This window comes from Phyllopteryx taeniolatus, chromosome 8 (assembly GCF_024500385.1).
Source record: "Phyllopteryx taeniolatus isolate TA_2022b chromosome 8, UOR_Ptae_1.2, whole genome shotgun sequence".
In the NCBI taxonomy this organism is placed as follows: domain Eukaryota; kingdom Metazoa; phylum Chordata; class Actinopteri; order Syngnathiformes; family Syngnathidae; genus Phyllopteryx; species Phyllopteryx taeniolatus.
Genome location: NC_084509.1, coordinates 10,344,597 through 10,365,549, shown reverse-complemented (window position 1 = coordinate 10,365,549; position 20,953 = coordinate 10,344,597). Strand labels below are relative to the sequence as shown.

The 20,953-nt window shown below is 41.6% G+C and overlaps 2 protein-coding genes, 1 long non-coding RNA gene and 1 pseudogene across 3 annotated transcripts; 3 read left to right on the top strand and 1 right to left on the bottom strand.

Annotated features, from left to right (window-relative positions):
• Positions 1 to 2,406: 2,406 nt before the first annotated feature.
• Positions 2,407 to 3,535, bottom strand: LOC133481817 (uncharacterized). Its single transcript, XR_009789622.1, has 3 exons — positions 2,889 to 3,535; positions 2,688 to 2,794; positions 2,407 to 2,522 (listed from the first exon to the last, which is right to left on the bottom strand). It is a non-coding gene; the product is annotated as an uncharacterized LOC133481817 (long non-coding RNA).
• A 2,251-nt stretch (positions 3,536 to 5,786) lies between these two features.
• LOC133481814 (extracellular calcium-sensing receptor-like) lies at positions 5,787 to 10,075 on the top strand. The gene is made up of 5 exons (XM_061780955.1): positions 5,787 to 7,380; positions 7,637 to 8,440; positions 8,520 to 8,750; positions 8,835 to 8,958; positions 9,046 to 10,075. The coding sequence occupies exons 1-5, from the start codon at positions 7,102 to 7,104 to the stop codon at positions 9,954 to 9,956; spliced, it is 2,349 nt and encodes a 782-aa protein (XP_061636939.1). The 5' UTR covers positions 5,787 to 7,101; the 3' UTR covers positions 9,957 to 10,075.
• Positions 10,076 to 11,192: 1,117 nt separating this feature from the next.
• LOC133482379 (vomeronasal type-2 receptor 26-like) lies at positions 11,193 to 12,166 on the top strand (annotated as a pseudogene).
• Positions 12,167 to 12,439: 273 nt separating this feature from the next.
• LOC133482378 (extracellular calcium-sensing receptor-like) lies at positions 12,440 to 19,189 on the top strand. Its single transcript, XM_061782442.1, has 9 exons — positions 12,440 to 12,690; positions 12,767 to 13,061; positions 13,144 to 13,230; positions 14,064 to 14,333; positions 15,924 to 16,124; positions 16,202 to 16,474; positions 17,513 to 17,740; positions 17,814 to 17,937; positions 18,264 to 19,189. Exons 1-9 carry the CDS (start codon positions 12,440 to 12,442, stop codon positions 19,187 to 19,189), a joined length of 2,655 nt encoding a protein of 884 aa, XP_061638426.1.
• Positions 19,190 to 20,953: the final 1,764 nt, after the last annotated feature.

Below are 20,953 nucleotides of genomic sequence, written 5' to 3'. Positions count from 1 at the left end.
AACTGTTGCTAGTCTAATGTGTAGCATACCTAGCTTTTCTATAGTTATATTATAATTTTCCTCCTTCCAAAAGGGACAAATGCTTCACACAAATATATGGATTAAAGTACAGATTTTGACCGAGTCCATATAAAAAGCAGCTAAGCCACAAAAATTATTATTATTATGATTATTTTTCTTTGAGAAGTTGACGCGCTGGTGTGTACTGGATTGTTGTCCTACCGCAGAACCCAAGTGCACTTCTGGAACTGATGGCCAAACACTGCTTCAGCATTTTCTAGCAAAGAGCAGAATTCATGGTTCCATCAATCATAACAAGTTGTTCAGGTCCTGAAGGAGCGAAACAGCCCAAGACCATCACATTATCACCCCATCTGACTGTTGGTATGATGTTCATTTTTCTGTGTTACATTTAAGCCAAATGGGTGTGGTAAGTGAAAATTAACTCATCTTTCCTCAAAATGTGATTAGCCAAAGTGAATTCATGATTTAACAAGGGGGAGACTTACTTTTTCACACAGGGCCAGGTAGCTTAGAAGAGCTTTGTTCCCCTTTAAAAACTTGATTTTATGTTTACTTGGGTTATGTTTGTCTGATATTTACATTTGTTTGATTATCTTACAAATGTGAGGAACTACGCAAAAAAAAAGAAAAAAGAATAATAATTTGATAAGGGGGAAAATACTTTTTCATGGCGTTGTAGGTACCACGATACTTACGTGTGTGTGTATATATATAAGGACACCGAGAGGGATCCAGGGAATGAAACCGCAACTTCAAGTTGCAGGACATTCAAGTTGCAGGACATTCACTCATGGATACTAGTACTCATGGATTTTCGCTGTGCCTTAGTACCTCCCTTTTACTAGGAGAAGGAGGTACTAAGCCCTCGTGAAAGTCCATGAGTACTTGTCAAGCCCACAAAAAAATATATATAATTGCCTACAATAATAGATTAAACCCTACATAGACCAACTATCATCCCAAAACACTTTGAATATAATTTTCAATTCACCATCATTACCTTTAAAAATAATTAGCTTTCAGTTGATCAGATTTTGAAAAAATGTATCCAATGTGCAATAAGGGTGGCACATACATTGCCGCTTGTTAACCCAGAAAAATACTAATTCCTCTTAGCTATTTTATTGTGTTTTTTGATGCATTGATCCATAGGTACTCACATTTTTTCAATACTAAAATGACACTTTAGAACTACTGTACCTTACGTGGGGCTGCTAGCCGTTAGCAGCTAGTTAGCGATCCGAACCTTTCTTTGCATTATCTTGAGAAGTTTACCACCCTGCTTTCTTCAGTGTAAACCTACGAGAAGCGTCACCTTTACTGGAATCTTCCATAACGTCGCTGTTTGCTAGTCAATTCGGCCGCCTTTCAGCTGGTGACCAACGCTAGCTACCCTTCTGCTAACATGGCGAATTGGAGCAGGGCAAAACAGAATGAGCACACAAGCGCATGGAAAGTTGCTAATAAGTGAACTTTTCAGCAAACAGTTGTAAATTAGGTTCCACAGAAGAATTTATAACGGCGAGTTTGCAAATAGGCAGTGGCTCACGCAACTTCTATGTATTGAGTGACAGAGTCTCCTAAACTGCGAGGTGATGGATTTAGACACAGTATAATACAATCCCTCAGTGATTGGACACTTGATGATTGGACACGATTGAACACATTTTCTCATTTGGGCATTCTGCTTGTTTCACTGAAAGAATTAGTCGCATGTTCTTGGTGATCGCCAAATAATCAAGCGTCATAGCAAACTGGGGCCCTGGGTGGATTGCTGTCACGTGTTTTCATGCTTGACATCCTTAAGCTTATTACCTTAGAGATCTGCCCTCAGAGTTGCCTCCTACTCTTAGATGGCAGAAAGGAACCCATAAAAAGTCAGCCCCCCCCCTCAGAGCAAAGCAGACTGTGCTTTAAGGCAAAGCTCTGAGATGACATCAGTGGCGTTGTTTTTTTTGGCACTGCTCACATGGAAGGTGTCACCTGGCTGCTGTTCTCAGCACTGTCACCACGTCCACTGTGAGGGCTCAAACATGCCACTGCATGTTCTCCATAAAACTATGCTAACCTGTGACAGGTAAGTGAGATATTCAGCATGTCCGTTCTCTATTTCATCTTCCAGTCTTTTTGTCTTGGATCTGGACACCACCAACAGAATCATCTGCAATCCAGCAAGTTCCTCAGCAGCTTGAATGACGGAGGCCTAATTTTGATCACATTTCATTTTCAAAGTAGCATATGAAGTAATAGCACTGGAATTAGAAGCTAAGCACCCTCACTGTTGTTTATTTTAAGTGCCACCTCTGCTTATTTCTGTTGAAAATGTCATGATGATGGTGATGTTATTTTGTACTAAATGAAGACTTTTCTTCCTCATCACCTGTTTAGATCTATTCTGAAGAGTTCTGTCCCACGTAGGATCTTGTCAGGGAAAGATGCCACTTTGAATGACACACAATTGGAAGGGCCTCCGATGCATAAAGATCAACAGGAAGAGCCTGCGTGGAAGCAAAAATGTTTCAGACTGTTGATATGTTTCATGCAATTTCAGGTCAACGATCTCCCTTTAAGCATGCAGGTGAGTAATAAATTCAAATGCAGGAGTTGCTCCTGGTTCCATCTATATGTGTTTAGCTTGCTTATGAAGAAAATGCACTGATGACCTTTTGCATTTTTTTGCATTTTGTCCTCTGTGTAGATAAATTGCATCACACATCTGATTCAAAGCCGGTTCAACGTCCCTCACATCACTGCTCTTGCTCGAGCGGACCTGCAAAACATGGATGGCAACCCCGAGCTCAAAACTGAGCAAAATATATTCAATAGAACTCAAATGTCAGTTAGGTGTGTACTTGTGCTCCAACCTGGGGACAGAGGGATCGCGATGTCCTTGGTGTCATCAGAGACGGGTGACTTCAGGATCTGCTGTGAGCAGGTTTTGCCTCTAAAATTTCCTACGGATAAGATGAAATAATGTTTTTATATTCGCAATGTTAAGTACACTATATTGAGATGCAATACAAGACCTAAATCGAAAATCCTTCCTTCACACAGATAGCAATGCTCAGTTTTGATTGATCGTGTCTGTGGAGATTCTCAGCCATCCAGCTCATGATAATTCACAAAAGTTGAACTACTGGACTCTTCTTGGTTGTTAAAGAAGTTTTTCCTTTTATGTAAAATGTTTTTTTTATTAACAGGTAGTAATTCATCAATAAGTTTACTGCCGTGGTTGAAAAACGTTCACTACATGAGTTCAGTTCAGTATGCTTTATCGCCCCACAGCAAAGGGCAAAAGACAGTTTGACGCTTTAGAAACAGTGAATGCATTTTAAAACAGTCAAGACAAAGTAGACTTGACAGGCCCTAGACATTTCACAGATTAAAAAAAAAAAAAGACACACAGTTTTGCAGTACTTTAGCCATTTGTGGCATTGTGAAAATTCATCTTTGTATTGCTCAAGGGACAAATGTGTCCCTGGACTTATTTATCCTGTATAAGGGGATACTAAATCTCATATCATCAAGTAAGTAACTGCCACAAGTAAACTACAAGCACAACAAGGTCCTCTATCCTAAATAGAGTGTTATACATGCAGATGTACTTATTGTGGGCTTTGCGTATATTTGAGTCAGACGTCGAAAAACAAATACACTTTCAAATCTATGTTGGTCAATTCATTCAGTGATAAGTATAATTTGTGAGTAATACATTCATGTCTGATTTGGGTTATCTTTTGTATTAATAAATACTGTTCAAGATAGGTGCATGTTTTTTAAGTTAAGAAGGTACCAATATAAAGATGGCAAAACAATTGTGGCAGGTGCCATTTTTTTCAGTACATCAAATTGAAGTATTATTTCATCAAATGCAGATCCCGTCCCAAACCTTTCCAACACCGTCCCCAAAAGGATCCTCCTTTCTCACAAGCGCAGGTAATAACCAAAGAAAGGAGAAAAGAAAGGCAATACGTTTCTAAAGATGTGTTAAATGTGTGGATTTCTCCTCCACAGACACCATCACATTCAGCCCGGCCAGGCACGAAGCTTGGCTGCCCGCCGACACCAGCAGATGGGTTGGGAGAGTGTTTTTGGCTGCCATCTTGCTGGCATGGGTTCACATTACCAGAATGAAAATGTCACCGATCAGAGTCGGCAACACCACCGTTATGACATTTTTTTCTTTCAAACTGTGTTGGATTCCGTTGCCAGTCACCGTCCGTCCATCCTTCCAGTGTTCCTGGATAACCGTGGCCTCCTGCCTTAAGTATTCTCTGTTCAAAAGTTCACATCTGCTCATCTCCTGTTGGGCTGCTCATTTTGCCATGAAGTGGTTCCGACCCACACGGCAGCAATGTCTAGCTCTCCCTGCCACTGTGCTCGTTCTCGGCTTGACTCTCTGCCTTCCTTATCCAACCAAGAGTGACAAACACTGGTTTGAAGATGTATTTCTTGGGTCAACATTGCAACAACTCTGGCCTGTGTTAGACCACAGGGAGCTCACGTCTCACTTGTACTGTGTGTTGACGTCACTTCCCACTTTGCTGCTCTACATCTGGACTCAGCTGACTCCTATGAGCATCTTCTTACATGTGCAGGTGGTAGTAGCCTGTGTGCACAACTCAAGGGCACCAACAAAGTATGTGCTGGTTATTAAGATGAACCAAATAATGTGAGAATGTCGACAGATGCTATGTCACATTGCAAAACAATTACTGTACACCTTCAAAATCTCTTCACATTTTACATTCATTGATCTCTATTTATCAAATGTTTAAAGTATGCTGTGTACATTTGTATGTCTAAAATGTCTTGAGTCTACACACTAGTTCTGTGATCTATAATATTAAAAAAAAAAAAAAAAGGGGGGGGGGAGGCGTAACATTCCTTTTAACAACCTGGTGCTTTTTACACATGTTGATGTTTAATATTTCAATTTAAAGGCACATTCATTCCATATAAGCATGTTTTGTTTTGTTTTTTTACCATACCAGGCATTATATTTTGAAACATTAAAATAATCTCCAGTTGTTTGTTGAGTGTCTCATCAAAAATCTATAAATTAACACTTTACTTTTTTTTCTGTGATGTCTTACAACCCATAATGATCGATTCTGTCATGCCTTTACAGTTTGTGAAAATTAAGCTTCAAATACAGTAAACGCATTGCATGAATTCTAATGAATCCTGCAGGATCAAAACAAGTGCTCGCAACCACAAACGTATGGGCCTATGACATGACATTGCCTTGTCATTGTGATACTGACATGATATGATCAAATATTCAGTATCCAATACTGACTTTCACTTATTTTCAGCTGTTTATAGGGACTTATTAAATATTTGTGAAACACACTTTCTATCAAAATATTTGTTTCCTCTTCACCATTCTTTCCCAGACAATTGTAAATAAAAAAATGTAAATTGTAAATTGTTTGCACCAAGTCACAAAAAAATGCAATACCTTTTTTATAACTTCATCCGTAACTCAAGTCAAATTTATTTGTATTGCCCTTAATCACAAAAGAGTCTCAAAGGGCTTCACAGGCCCACAGTTGGCAATGATAGACAGCATCGCCTAATCTAGACCCCCCGGCAAGGAAAAACTCCAAACCCCATTTAAGGAAAAAAGAAACCTTGAGAAGGGATTGCAGATTGGGGTGGGAGGCTTCCAGGATGAACATGCTGCAATGGATGTCGAGTGGGCAACAACTCTAAAAGCCAAGCTACAAATACAGAAAAAGTCATCATCTTTGTGTGTTTTTCTTTCCGTCACCTGCATTCTTACCCAACATACTCAAAAGGGCTCCATTTGATTTGTTGTACTGCAGTCTGACATTGACATAAGTGGAATAATGCAAGTGTAATTGTTTTTGTTTACAATTTCTTTAAAATAATCAATGAATGAATCAAGGTGTTATTTCAAACATATGAGATCACACAGTAAACAATAAAACAAACAAATCAAAGTAGTCAAACAATACTTTAGCAAAACAAACAAAAATATATTGCATATTTAACATGTTGGAAAATGAGTAGGCAGAAACATACAGCAAGTTTATTCAGTCCTACTGCATCTCCACTGGTCAACTGAAATAGAAATGTCCTATCCTGTCTTCACACAGTTTGTCACAAATTCCTACGTACATAAAAACTAAATACAGTACAGTATTTGTACTCACACACTCACATATTCATAGAATAATTACATACATATACTAGGCATATTTAGAAACAATAGAAGTACAAATGAACAAATGTGTCAAGATTTGAAAAAGAAACGTACATACCCAAGGAAATGTACTTCATGAGAACTGAGTCGGACTTTCAGCCCAAAAAAATGATGCAGTCTAAGTATTCGATGATGAACCTAGTAATGGGATTCCTGAAAAAGCTTAGTCCCTTGTCTCTTTAAATAAAAATAATGAGCTCTAACATTATCCCCTAATCACAGAGTACAGCATTTTCTGTCCAGCCTGTTTGCCAAAACACTAAAACAAAATACTAAATCATTTTAATGAAGGACCTTTATACTGTTGGAAATGATTTTCTGTGGGATCACATAATGTGACATTTGACAAGTTAGAAAATTTCGATAACCATGGAATCCGTAAATGTAGCTATCTACAAACCTTAAAGTAGATAAAAGTCTAAGCAATCAATTAATCCCAAAAATGTCATATCCATATCAGGAAAACAACCACTGAAAAACATGCAGTATTCGTTTGGGAATTGGCAGAAAGTGCATATTGGCTGCTGCAATCTCTATAAAGGTCAGCTCCCAGGGTCAGTATTGCATCAGGGAAGGGGAGGGTGGCTGACAATGGGTTGGTTCATTGTGATCTTCATCAGCTTGCTGGCGACGACCAACTCAGAGAACCGAACATGCAAACTGATTGGGCAGACAGGCTTCTTGGAGTTCTCCAGGGAAGGAGATATTCTGATTGGAGGGATTTTCTCCCTGGCAAGCACTCGAAAACTAAATGATAATGACTATAAGGCGGTTCCATATTCATACTGCACAAAGTAAGTTGGTGTGTAAAACTGTATTGTACGTCCAAATGTTTAACACTTGAAATGGTTCACAGGTGGAATGACAGAGAACTGAAGTTTGTCCGCACTGTGATGTTCACGGTGGAGGAGATCAACAGGAATACGCAGCTCCTTCCAGGAATCAGTCTGGGTTATCGGATCTACAACGGCTGCGGGAGTGAGAACCTGATACGAGCGGCGATAGAAGCTGTAAGCCGAGAGGAGTCTGCATGCGGTGGTCGGATCCAGGCCCTTCTTGGTCACTCATCGTCCGGAATAAGCGAAGATATCAACATCCTTCTGAGCCCGTTGTCCATTCCACAGGTGAGGAGAAAACGTAGAAACACCTTTTTGCATGTCCGGATTTAATGTGATGGTGTAGTGGTACACTCGCCCGACTTTGGTCTAGGCAGGGTGGGTTCCGTTCTATGTCAGTGACAGTGAGAATGTTTGTGGGAATGGTTGTGTCTCTATATTGCCCTGTGATTGACTGATGCTACTCTTGACACTGAATAGGATAAGTGGTATAGAAAACGGTTGGATGAAGGATTTAACGTGTGTTTCTTTGTTTCACTTGAAGGTCAGCCATCTTTCAACATGTGCGTGTTTGTCAGATAAGAATCTGTATCCCACCTTCTTCAGAACCGTGCCAAGCGACCACTTTCAGGTGCTGGGGCTGGTGCAGCTCATGAAGTATTTTGACTGGCGCTGGGTGGGGATTATTTATTCAGCAACCTTGTACGCCGATGAGGGCACAGCTGAATTTATTGTGGAAGCAATGAAGGAGGGCATATGTGTTGAATATCGACTACCATACCTAAAGACTTCCACAAAAAAGCAGAAGGCCATTGTGAAGATGCTGAGGGAATCATCATCCAAAGTGGTCCTGCTGTTCATGTCTTTATCTTACACCAAGTCATTTCTATCAAAAATGGAAAGCTACAACATAAATGGGAAGCATTGGGTTGGCAGCGAAGCGTGGATCACACAACAGGACCTCGCATCCCTGGAGAGGAAGAACATTCTACAAGGGGCAATGGGCTTTGCACTCCCAGACGTGTCTATTCCCGGGCTAGGCGAGTTCCTACTAGACCTGAAACCATCTGATGAGCCTGACACTGGTATAATTGAGGCTTTCTGGGAGAAGTTCTTTGACTGCAGCTTCTCTCCTTCCAACACCTCAAACCTGTGCACTGGTGCAGAGGACCTGAAGACTGTCTCCAGTGACTACACGGACGTGAACAACCTCAGGGCAGAGAATAATGTGTACAAAGCTGTGTACTGGGTTGCATATGCACTTCATTCATTGCTGCAGTGTGAAAATGGGGTCAATCCCACCACAGGAAATTCCTGTGTAAACAAGAGTGAGGTCCAGCCTAAAATGGTAAATATAAAGCATACAGTATCTGTGTCAAATCTGACCTATGAACATGTTTTTATCGCTCTGTCTAATGTCTCTTCAGGTGTTGGAGCACATTAAATATGTAAATTTTACGACGCAGAACGGTGCCAAGGTATTCTTCGATGATAATGGCGACTCTGTGGCCCAGTACGACTTAGTCAACTGGCACATGAAAGACGACGGCTCAGTCGAGATCCTGAACATTGGCCAGTACGACACGTCTTTTCCAGAGGGTAAAAAGCTCAAACTGAGAGAAGATGCCAACATAGTTTGGGGGGGAAACAGCACAGAGGTAAAGTGGGCCTTATGTTCTTTTTCAAGTAGATGTGAGTGGTTGTAATCCACTTCCTATTCGCTCTTCATTTCTCCTCGCCAGATGCCACGGTCTGTGTGCACGGAACCATGTCCGCCAGGGACCCGCAAGGCCATAAACAAAAACAAGCCCGTGTGCTGCTTTGATTGCTTTGAGTGTCCTGAGGGAACAATAAGTAATAAGACAGGTGAGGGGCGATTTCAAAGTTGACTCTGTCCTGTGCATTGGAGCATGCTTAAATGATTCCATTACACGTGTCACTTTGTGGTTCCAGATTCTCCTGACTGTTTGGCATGTTCCCTGGAATTCTGGCCCAATGCCAAAAAAGACCAGTGCCTTCCAAAACCCACTGAGTACCTTTCTCATAAAGATATCATGGGTGCTCTTTTAACGGCATTCAGCTGTGTTGGTGTGTTTTTAGCTTTTCTGACTTTCCTCATATTTTTGACCCACAAAGAGACTCCCATCGTCAAAGCCAACAACTCAGAGCTAAGTTTCCTGCTGCTCATCTCCTTAAAACTATGCTTCCTATGCTCTCTGACCTTCATTGGCCGGCCGACTGAGTGGTCCTGCATGCTGCGCCACACGGCCTTTGGCATCACCTTTGTGCTCTGCATCTCCTGTGTTCTGGGGAAAACTGTAGTAGTGCTGATGGCTTTCCGAGCCACATTTCCCGGCAAAAATATTAAACTGTTTGGTCATGCCCAGCAGAGGCTCAGTGTTCTGGTTCTCACTCTAGTCCAGGTTCTGTTCTGTATCATTTGGCTGTGTACAAATCCGCCGTTCCCTGCCATGAATGTGAAATACTACAAGGAGAAGATAATCCTTGAATGCGCACTGGGTTCAGCTGTTGGGTTCTGGGGTGTGTTGGGTTACATAGGACTTCTTGCCCTCTTGTGTTTTATTCTTGCTTTTCTGGCCAGGAACTTACCAGACAGTTTTAATGAAGCCAAGCTGATCACCTTCAGCATGCTAATATTCTGTATGGTGTGGATTGTCTTCATCCCGGTTTATGTCAGTTCCCCTGGCAAATTCACAGTTGCCGTGGAGATTTTCGCCATTCTGGCCTCCAGTTTTGGAATGCTGGTTTGTATATTTGTTCCAAAGTGCTACATTATCATCTTCAGGCCAGAGAAAAACTGCAGAAAACATCTCATGGGAAAAATACCTTCAAGAACCCTTTAAAAGTGTCCCCTATGTCAAGTACGGTAGATGTATACTTTCGGCATAGTCTGAAACTATGTCGACTCCTAACTTGTACAATAGATTCATTCATTAAATTAATTGAATCTGATGACATTGGGTCCATGTTTTCATTCCAAATATAAAATCCATCCCACCTCAGTGTTATGTAGACCAGGTGTCTAAAGTCAGTAATTAAATTGCAACCTGTATCATCCCTGCCAATGAGCAAGCAATGTGCACAAGCAACATACTATGAGCAATCCTCCACAGACATGAATCAGAATCAGAATCATCTTTATTTGCCAAGTATGTCAAAAACACACAAGGAATTTGTCTCTGGTAGTTGGAACTGCTCTAGTACAACAATTTGACTGAAAATACTTTTGAGACATAAAAACATAAAAACACAGTACGGAGAGTCACTGAGCAATGAAAGGTTACCAGTAATGTGGTAATGCAGATTTTATTTTATTTTTTTCACAATTGTGCAAATGTTGCACTTAATTGCCGTATTTAGTTCTAATCGTTATTTTCAATGTAATATCAGCAAACTTATCTTCAGCCAAATTCCACTCTCATTTTTCTGTTTATTCTGTGCGCACACACTGATATAACATGTGATGGCTACCCCCAATGGGGATTATATCCACTGTTTATTAAGAGAGCAAATCCATTTGCATCATATAATAGCCAAGTCCTCGTCTCTCTTACTGCAGAGCAAACATGCTGGGCAAAGCCATCCTCTTGTCCTCTCTCTTGTCTGTTTTGCCATTTGATGCAGTGAGTGGTTGTGAGCTGTTTGGCAGGTTCAACATGCCCAGTCTTTTACGGAGAGGGGACATCATGATTGGGGGCATTTTCCCAATTTTTAACAAAGCGATAGGAAGCACCTCAACATTTCAGCACAACCCTCCTGAAGTCAAGTGTGCAGGGTGAGTTCAATAACTTCCGAATAGTCCATCTTTCAATTGTGACAAACAAGTACAAAGTATAGAAATCTGGTGTCAAATGCAGGGAGTAAAAGTAAAAGGTCAAAGTATTTGTACTTTGTTGCTTCCCACCACTGCATCTCAAGGATACTTCATTTTAACTCCTTAGGTTCCAGCATCGGTGTGCTCTGTGGAATGTCCAGTGGGGACAGGGAAAGTGCAGATAAAGGGAGAACGCACCTGTTGTTTTGACTGTATCCCATGCACTGAATGTACTATAGCCAACACAACAGGTGTGTGCATCAACATGTACTCAAGAAACCAATTTCAGATGCAGAAATCAAACTTTGCAGTAGATTGCGCGCCATGTCCTCAAGAGTTCTGCTCCAACGAGAGGAGGGATGAGTGCGTTCCGAAGACAATAGAGTCCCTGACCTATTACGAGCCGATGGGCATAGCTTTGACCTTTGTGTCTCTGCTGGGGGCCTCGCTGTCGCTGGCCACCATGCTCATCTTCATCTACTACGGACACATTCCGGCGATCAAGGCCAGTAACTCCGAGCTGAGCATCTTCTTGCTGTTTTCTCTCTTTTTGTGCTTTCTTTGCCCCCTCACGTTCATTGGCAGCCCCACGGCGTGGGTGTGTGCGCATGCTGCGCCATACAGCGTTCCGAATGACATTCGCTCTCTGCATCTCTTCCGTCTCGGGTAAGACGATTGTGGTGGTGACAGCAAGTTTGCCGGAAAGTTTGGGCTGACGCAGCAGCGGGTCATAGTGTGCTCCTGCACTCTGGTGCAAATTCTATTATGCGTGCTTTGGCTCAAATTAAACCCGCCCTTTCTAGCTATGGTTTGCAATAAGATACAGCAATAAGATCGTTTTAGAATGCAACACCGGCTCTGAAGCTGCGTTCTATGCAGTGCTGCAGGCTTTCTTTCAATTATATGTTTAGTTCTGGCATTTGTAGCAAGTAAGCTGCCTGAGAACTTTAACGAGTCCAAATTGATCTCATTTAGCATGTTGATATTCTGCGCAGTCTGGATCACCTTTATTCCAGCGTATGTCAGCTCTCCTGGCAAGTTTACTGTGGCTGTGGAGATATTTGCCATTTTGTCTTCAGCCTTTAGTTTACTATTCAGCATTTTTGCACCCAAATGTTACATAATACTAATAAAGTCTGAAAAGAATACCAAAAAGCATGTCATGGGGAAAATGTTTAATACCGGTCTGTGAGACAATTGTATTTTATTATAATTTGCAGTCTATCTCTTAACATGCATGTAAAAATGACAATAAAGATATATGAATGCAATGTACTTCAGTGAAAATACTGTATTTATCACCTAATGGACAATTTAAGGATCATTGCACACTTTACTTGTCGTGGTGAATTCAATGAAATTGGATAAGTGGTTGAGAATCACTCCGCTGTGGTATTATTCCACCCCATATTCCAGATCCTGATGGGAGGTGCTAGCGTCCATACACTTGTGATGAGAATGACGATTCAGCACCGCATATAAAACAACGTGGCATGAAGAAATGGAGCAAAAATGAGACCAGGCATCATGGGGCTGTTCCTTGACAAACATTTCTTCTCGTGTCTGCTCTTGACTCATTTCTCCTTGTCCTCTTTGAGCTCATCTTCTAATTCCACTTCATGCAAGCTACGGAGGCATTTCCAGGTGAATGAGGTGCACCAGCCCGGCGATGTGGTTTTGGGCGGGCTCTTTGAGGTCCATTTCAAATCTGTGTTCCCTGAGCAGACGTTCACTTCGGAACCACGCCAGCCCAGGTGCCAGGGGTACGTACTGCAATATGCAGACCTGTACTACCAATTCCACTGTCTTCTTTGTTGACTTTTTGTGTGCGTGTGTCAGCTTTGACACCTTAGGCTTCAGGCACCTCATGACCATGGCCTTCGCCGTGGACGAGATCAACAGAAACAAGGAGTTGCTGCCAGGCCTCACTCTGGGTTACCGACTTTACGATAACTGCGGCGAACTGGTGGTCGGGTTCAGCGGAGGGTTTTCGCTGGTCAGCGGGCAAGAGGAACAGTTTGTGTCGCAGGACGACTGTGTGGGAACCCCTCCGGTGCTTGGGATTGTGGGCGATTCCTATTCGACATTCTCCATCGCCACGTCCGTGGTGCTGGGTTTATACAGGATGCCCATTGTGAGGTTCTTCTTTAATCACTCTTTAAATGCAGACTTTAAACGAGCTACTTTATGTGTATTGTGTTGGTTTCTATCTACAGGTGAGTTATTTTTCCACGTGTTCCTGTTTAAGCAATCGGAAACTGTTCCCATCCTTCTTCAGAACCATCCCGAATGACGACTTTCAGGTTGAAGCAACATTTATGGATCAGTCAAGTAGCGTATAGTCACGGGAGCTGTATCAAAACAAATCGGGCTGTTTTCAAAGATAATGTTCACTTTTGATTGAATGAGGTGTTATTAGTAGTGTACAAATGCCCCATGTGATACTAAGAAGTGGTTTTAATGTTTTGGTAAGGAGAGGGTTCAAAATATAAGGAAAATCTCACTGTATAATGCAGTGCAGTATTACAATTATAATATTGGAATATTAGAATAATATTCACACTTCGTGGCACGGTGCACGACTGGTTAGAGCGTCAGCCTCACAGTTCTGAGGAGCGGGGTTCAATCCCCGGCCCCGACTGTGTGGAGTTTGCGTGTTCTCCCCGTGCCTGCGTGGGTTTTCTCCGGGCACTCCGGTTTCCTCCCACATCCCAAAAACAAGCATGAATTGGAGGTGTGAATGTGAGTGCAAATGGTTGTTTGTTTGTATGTGCCCTGCGATTGGCTGGCAACCAGTTCGGGGTGTACCCCGCCTCCTGCCCGATGATAGCTGGGATAGGCTCCAGCGCGCCCGCGACCCTAGTGAGGAGAAGCGGCTCAGAAAATGGATGGATGGATGGATATTCACACTTCAAAATGTTCTGAATCAAACCATTCCAACTTCAAGTCTCATATTCTACATGTCAAAAACGGAATGAATTCCGCAGCATTTCAGTTCAGCTTCAGCGTTCACATTTTCAACAAAAATCGCAGTCTCCAGTTTTCTTTGAATTGTGTCGTATTGTGTCTGATTCATGCAGGTATACCTAAAGAAGTGTCTTGTGAGTCTACAATATCTTTTGATCTCTCTGTTCAGGTTCGAGCTTTGATTCAGATCCTCAAACACTTCCGCTGGACTTGGACCGGCCTGCTGGTCACGGCCGATGACTACGGAGTCGGCGTGGCCCGGGCCTTCCAGCACGAGCTGGCCGAGTCTGGCAGCGGTTGCTTGGCCTACCTGGAGGTCCTACCGTGGGACAACGACCCGCCGGAGCTCCAGAGGATTGTGGACATAATGAGGACATCGACAGCCCGCGTCGTCATGGTGTTTGCGCACGAAAGCCACATGCTCCATCTGATGGAAGAGGTTGGAATCAAGATATAATAGAGAAATTTATCATTCATTTATCAAGTCTGTGTGAATGAGATGATGACTTATTTTCTGTAATTTTCCATTTCCGACTTAGTTTTATTCTTACTGCAGAAAACAACAACAACAACAACAACCACAATCATTAATACATTGCCAAATCAATACCAAACTTAATTGATACATACTCGAAAACTGAGCATTATTATCTTTTTATAAAGGTAGAATGTTTGACACAGCTCTTCTATTGGATCTCATTAGATTGTGTAGGTAAATGTCCAATACCTTACTTCAACATGCTATTGGATAAGTTTGACTACATTGTCATCAGTTTCTTTTTTGTGTTAAATAAGTTAGATAATAATTTAATATTAATACATATTTTTAAAATATTGTAATACTACCACTTTATTGCTGTAAAAACAATACTGATTTGTATTACTGTGGCTTTAGTGTTTTACAGTAGATTTATGACATTGAACATGTACTAGGTCTTATTATCGTAATATTCTTTAAATATTTCTCAACTCAGCTTTATTTTTAGACCACATTAAAACGCACTCACAGCTTTGACAAAGTGATGTACATACTGTACATAAAAATCTCACATAAAAGATGAAAGAAAAACAAACTCAAAAACAAATAAAACAACTTTATTCTTGTGAATAAGAATTTCATTATCACAATTCTAAAGCTACTTTATTCTGGTCGAAGTTTTGTTTTCATAAAATAATAATTTCATTCTTGTAAAATAATGACTTTTTCTTGTGGTGTTACAACTTTATCCGTGTAGAAGTTTTTTTTCTTGTAATATTACATACTTATTCATGTGAAGTTATGACAGTTTATTCTGGTAAAATTACAATTTAATTCACACAAAAAAAAAAATTCTATCGTAAAATTACAATTACAACTTGTTAAAAAATTAAAAATGAATAAAAAAATTATATTAGCCGGCACGGTGGCCGACTGGTTAGAGCGTCAGCCTCACAGTTCTGAGGACTGGGGTTCAATCCCCGGCCCCGCCCGTGTGGAGTTTGCATATTCTCCCTGTGCCTGCGTGGGTTTTCTCCAGGTACTCCGGTTTCCTCCCACATCCCAAAAACATGCATGGTAGGTTTATTGAAGACTCTAAATTGCCCGTAGGTGTGAATGTGAGTGCGAATGGTTGTTTGTTTGTATGTGCCCTGCGATTGGCTGGCAACCAGTTCAGGGTGTACCCCGCCTCCTGCCCGATGACAGCTGGGATAGGCTCCAGCACGCCCGCGACCCTAGTGAAGAGAAGCGGCTCAGAAAATGGATGGATGGATGGATGGTTAGATTAGATTATATTATGACTATTTCGACTTTATTCTCATAATATTGCCATAGAATGTATTTATATTTTGTCTTCAATGTGGCCCTAACGCTCCTTTCTGATGAACCTGCTGATTTAGTAATCAGACATCGCTTTAATTCATGGTCCATTTAAAATAAAGAGGTCTGAACTCATCCTCCAGGTACTTGGATGTAGCTTGGGAACTAACAAACAATTTGACTGCTCTCTTCAACATAAATTCTAGCATTCGGATTATTTGCACCCCAAAGGTCATGAAGCAGAACGTGACGGGCCTGCAGTGGATCGCCAGCGAAGCCTGGACAGCAGCCACGGTATTGCATACATCCCGTTTCATGTACTATCTGGGGGGCACGCTGGGCATCGCCATCCGCAGAGGAGAAATACTGGGACTGCGCGACTTCCTCTCACAAATACGTCCTGACGAACATGACAAAAGCGAATACAGCCTGGTGAGCCTTTAAACTCGAACCGCACCTTCAATTGAAGAGGCTACTACTGTTCAAAAGACTACTGTTCTTCTTTCCAGGTGAACCAATTCTGGGAACACATATTTCATTGTCGGTTTGCACCTCCAGCGGGCTGGTTGGAGGCGGGCGGAGAGACATGCACGGGCCGTGAAGACTTGGCGAGTGTCGAGACAGATTTTTTGGATGTTTCGAACCTCAGACCTGAGTATAATATTTACAAGGCGGTCTACGCTTTGGCTCATGCCCTCCATGACCTGCTGCATTGTGTGCCCGGGAGGGGGCCTTTCCGCGGCCACAGCTGTGTCACTTTGCAGGGACTGGAGCCATGGCAGGTATAGAAAATTATAGACTGAGGTAAGCCCGCACAATCTATTAGAGGAGCGGTATTTCTAGCTTTATAAAGAGACTACATTTTGTCAGAGAGGTATGAATTTAACATGTTGGTAAACCCGGTGCCTAATTCAATTATTTTGTAGGACACATTACAGGTACTTCATGCATACAGTCCTGCGAAGAATGAAAATTGTAAAATTGAGGCGTAATATTACTAACCTTCAGAATGTGATGACAAAAAAAGTTGTCAAGTTACTGGAGTAAAAGTTGTATTTGGGATGGCTTGATTCTGTTAATATTCTGAACTCACTCCTGAAAATATTCTAAATGAATTATTGAAACAAAATCTGACTATTTTGTCTAAAAGTACAACTTCCTTCCTGTAATAATAATTCTTCTTCTGAAATATACTTAATGTCTGTGAATTTATTTTGCTATTGCGGCATTATGACTTAATTCTCAGAAAATCCATCAGAAAAAAATATTATGAATTTATTCTTGCAAAATGCAGACTTTTTTTCTTGTAATATCAGTATTTTATCCCAGTACAATTATCATATTATGAGTTTGCATGAAAATGTAACATAAACTTTACTCTGGAAATGTTATTAATTTAAGAATAAATTGAAAAATCAGATTTTTTTGTTTTGTTTGTTTTTACAATTCATTTTTTGTAATATTCTGACTTCAAATCAAATGACATTTTTCTGAAACTATTGTGAATTTATTTTGGGTAAAATTGTTAACTTTTCTCATGTAATATTACAGTTGTATTCCTTTTTCTGTAATATGATGACTTTCTTCTCATAAAGTTATGACCTTTTATCTTATCTTTACCTATCACTTCTTCCCCCAAAATGTTGACGTTACTCTCATATGAGTTTATTCTCAATTTTTTTTACCCTACCATTCCTTCATACATTTATGATAGCAATCATATTTAGATAAAAAACTCACTCACATATTTTGAATGTCATTATTTGTACATTTTGTATGTCTAATTCAATCTATTTGTTTTTTTTAACTGTCATTCGCAGCTTCTGCATTATTTGCAAAAGGTCAACTTTACCACCTCTTTTGGTGACCAAGTGTCGTTTGATGACAGTGGTGATGCAGTACAGATATATGATGTCATAAACTGGCAATGGCTGCCTGACGGGCAAACCAAAGTTCAGCACGTCGGTGAAGTTAAGGAGTCAGCATTCAAAGGCGAAGAGCTCACACTTGATGATAACAAAATCATCTGGAGCTTTGGATCCAAAAAGGTCAATTCCAAATGTGTTATGATGTATAGCAATATTATGATCATGTTCAATAGATTGTTTTCTTCATGTGCAGCCTCCTCAGTCTGTGTGCAGTGAGAGTTGTCCTCCAGGTTCTCGCATGGCCAGAAAGAAAAGACAACCTGAGTGTTGCTTTGACTGCATCCTTTGTTCTGAGGGCAAGATCAGCAACACGACAAGTGGGTCATTGTTTTTAGGTTTCGTCCTACATAAGCGTGGTAAACACATCCCGATTTATAACATGTTAAAAAAAAAAAATAACGAGACCCTACGCATGGGGGGGATAGCAACTGTAAATACTTACTGCTTATAGTAATATGGTTTATTAGAGTTGACCAAAGCACTGATGGCTTTGACTGACTATTCGGACGGCCGCATAGCTTTATATACAGCCTATATTGATGCAAACTCTCTTGTACAGATCCCCCAAGGTCATCATGGAATTACCTTCCAGAAGGCCAAAACTATCCTCAAATGTTTGCAATCACTTCTACTGTTTCTGCAGACTCCATGGAGTGCTCCAGTTGTCCAGAGGATTTCTGGTCCAGTCCTCAGCGTGACCGTTGTGTTCCAAAGATAACAGAGTTCCTCTCTTACCATGACCCCCTTGGTATCTGCTTGACAAGCTTCTCTTTACTGGGCACGTTAATCTGTGCTGTTGTTCTGGGGATTTTCATCTACCATCGCAGCACACCCATTGTACGGGCCAACAATTCCCAACTCAGTTTCCTGCTATTGATATCGCTCAAACTGTGCTTCCTCTGTTCACTGCTCTTCATCGGCCATCCGAGATTGTGGACTTGCCAGATGAGGCACGTGGCATTTGGCATCAGTTTTGTGCTTTGTGTGTCCTGCATCCTGGTTAAAACCATGGTGGTTCTGGCTGTCTTCAGTGCCTCCAAACCAGGAGGGGGAGCCAGTCTCAAATGGTTTGGTGCCATGAAGCAGAGAGGCACAATTCTGGCACTGACTTGCATTCAGGCCATTGTCTGCACTGCTTGGATCGTCTCTGCCTCACCAAGTCCTCATAAAAACATTGAATACCACAAAGATAAGATTGTGTATGAGTGTGTGGTTGGGTCCACTGTGAGTTTTGCAGTACTGCTGGGCTATATTGCTATACTGGCTATCCTCAGCTTTCTGCTGGCATTCATGGTAAGGAATCTGCCCGACAACTTCAACGAGGCCAAAATGATTACCTTTAGTATGTTGATCTTTTGTGCAGTATGGGTCGCATTCGTCCCGGCTTACATCAACTCTCCCGGTAAGTATGCAGACGCGGTGGAGGTCTTTGCCATCTTGGCCTCCAGTTTTGGCCTCTTGGTGGCGCTATTTGGACCCAAATGTTACATAATCCTGCTGAGACCAGAGAGAAACACAAAGAAAGCCATCATGGGCCGAGCCACTGAAAAGTCGCATAAGCACTGTTAGAAGAGAATTGCATTTTCTGACAACACACCTGAATGTTATAATATGTATCTGTTATATTTTTAATTACCTGAACTACAATGAATAAATAATTTAGAAGCTGCTAAATATTTTATTTGGATCCAGTTTGTCCCCCTCATTATATCTCCAAATTGTAAATGAAACTCACTTCACTGTGCCAACTAATTTAGCTTTTATTTAAGACACTCAATTGGTACGTGAGGAAACACTTCGGCAAAGAGACTGTACCAATAGAGTACCACAATCTCAAGCAGGTCTTTAGTAAAGATCGAGCCCAATCCCTACCACCGCATCGTCCTTATGACTGTGAAATTAATTAAATTCCGGGTGCGCCATTGCCAAACGCTAAACTATACCAGGTGTCCAAACCTGAACAGGAAGCTCTTACGGACTATATTTCGTCTTCACGAGCCGTGGGGCTCATTCGACCTTCGAAATCCCCAGTAGGAGCAGAATTATTTTTAATGGATAAGAAGGACAAGACGCTTCATCCCTGTGTCGATTACAGGGGCCTAAATGATATTACTATCAAGAATAGGTACCCGCTGCCGCTGTTGGACTCTGCATTCAAGCCGTTGCATTCTGCTAGCATCTTCACTAAGCTGGACTTGCGTAATGCCTATCACTTAGTGAGAATCAGAAAGGGTGATGAGTGGAAGACTGCCTTCAATACTCCCCTTGGTCAGTTTGAATATAGGGTGATGCCGTTCGGTCTTACGAATGCCCCCGCTCTGTTCCAAAACTTGATCAATGACGTACTGCACGATATGTTTGGTCGATTCTGTTTTGTTTACTTGGATGACATTCTCATTTTTTCCAGAGATCTCAAAGAACACCAGCAGCATGTTCGACTAGTCTTGCAGAGACTTGTTGAAAACCGTCTGTACGCCAAAGCAGAGAAGTGTGAATTTCATGCCCGTTCCGTTCAATTTCTGGGTTTCATCGTGGAGGCGGGCCAGCTAAGACCCAATCCAGCCAAGATACAGGCTGTGGTCGACTGGCCAAAAACAGTCATTAAAGGCAGGCATCGGTGTTTTTCAAAAGCAAAGCAACAAGGCCGCAGAGACAACCCGCTCAAGGGTCCACTTGCTGAGATGAGGCCAGTCTGTGTCGCCATTGTTGGTTTCTAAAGTGAGATCAGTTAGCCTTCATTCAACCACTCTAGTTTCATCACACGAGAAAATACTGTAGATAGATTTGAAGTAATAATGAAAAAAGAAGGGTTTCTGAACAATCAGTATTCACTGATGGTGTAGTGATGCACTTGACTGACTCCCATGTAGGACGTTTTTCCCACTCGGTGACTGTGAGTGTAAAAGATTTTCTGTTTTAACAATACAGTACACAATACAGTCCATAACAGTGCCCTGTTATGGACTGGCAACCAGTCCAGGGTGTTGTCGGCTGGGATAGGCTCCCACTGCCCAAGACCCTGAACAAGATACGCGTTATAGAAAATTGGGAAAACTTTTAGTTTGTTACAATATGACCGTGTGGTCAGTTAGATCAGATGAGGATGTTGGACAGACCTGGCCAAGCCATACTGTATGTATAAATGGAAATATTTGCCCGAGTCTCCAAAATGGCCGTAATCCAACGCCTCCGTTGCTGAAGCTGAAACCCCTAAACCAAATGGTAGAGTTGGTAGTAGAGGTAGGGGGAGTCCTATAGCTTCCCCCTAGCTCTTCTTCTCCCAACCTAACAACGTGTGGATTAATTGAAAACACTAACAAAACTCTCCGGTCT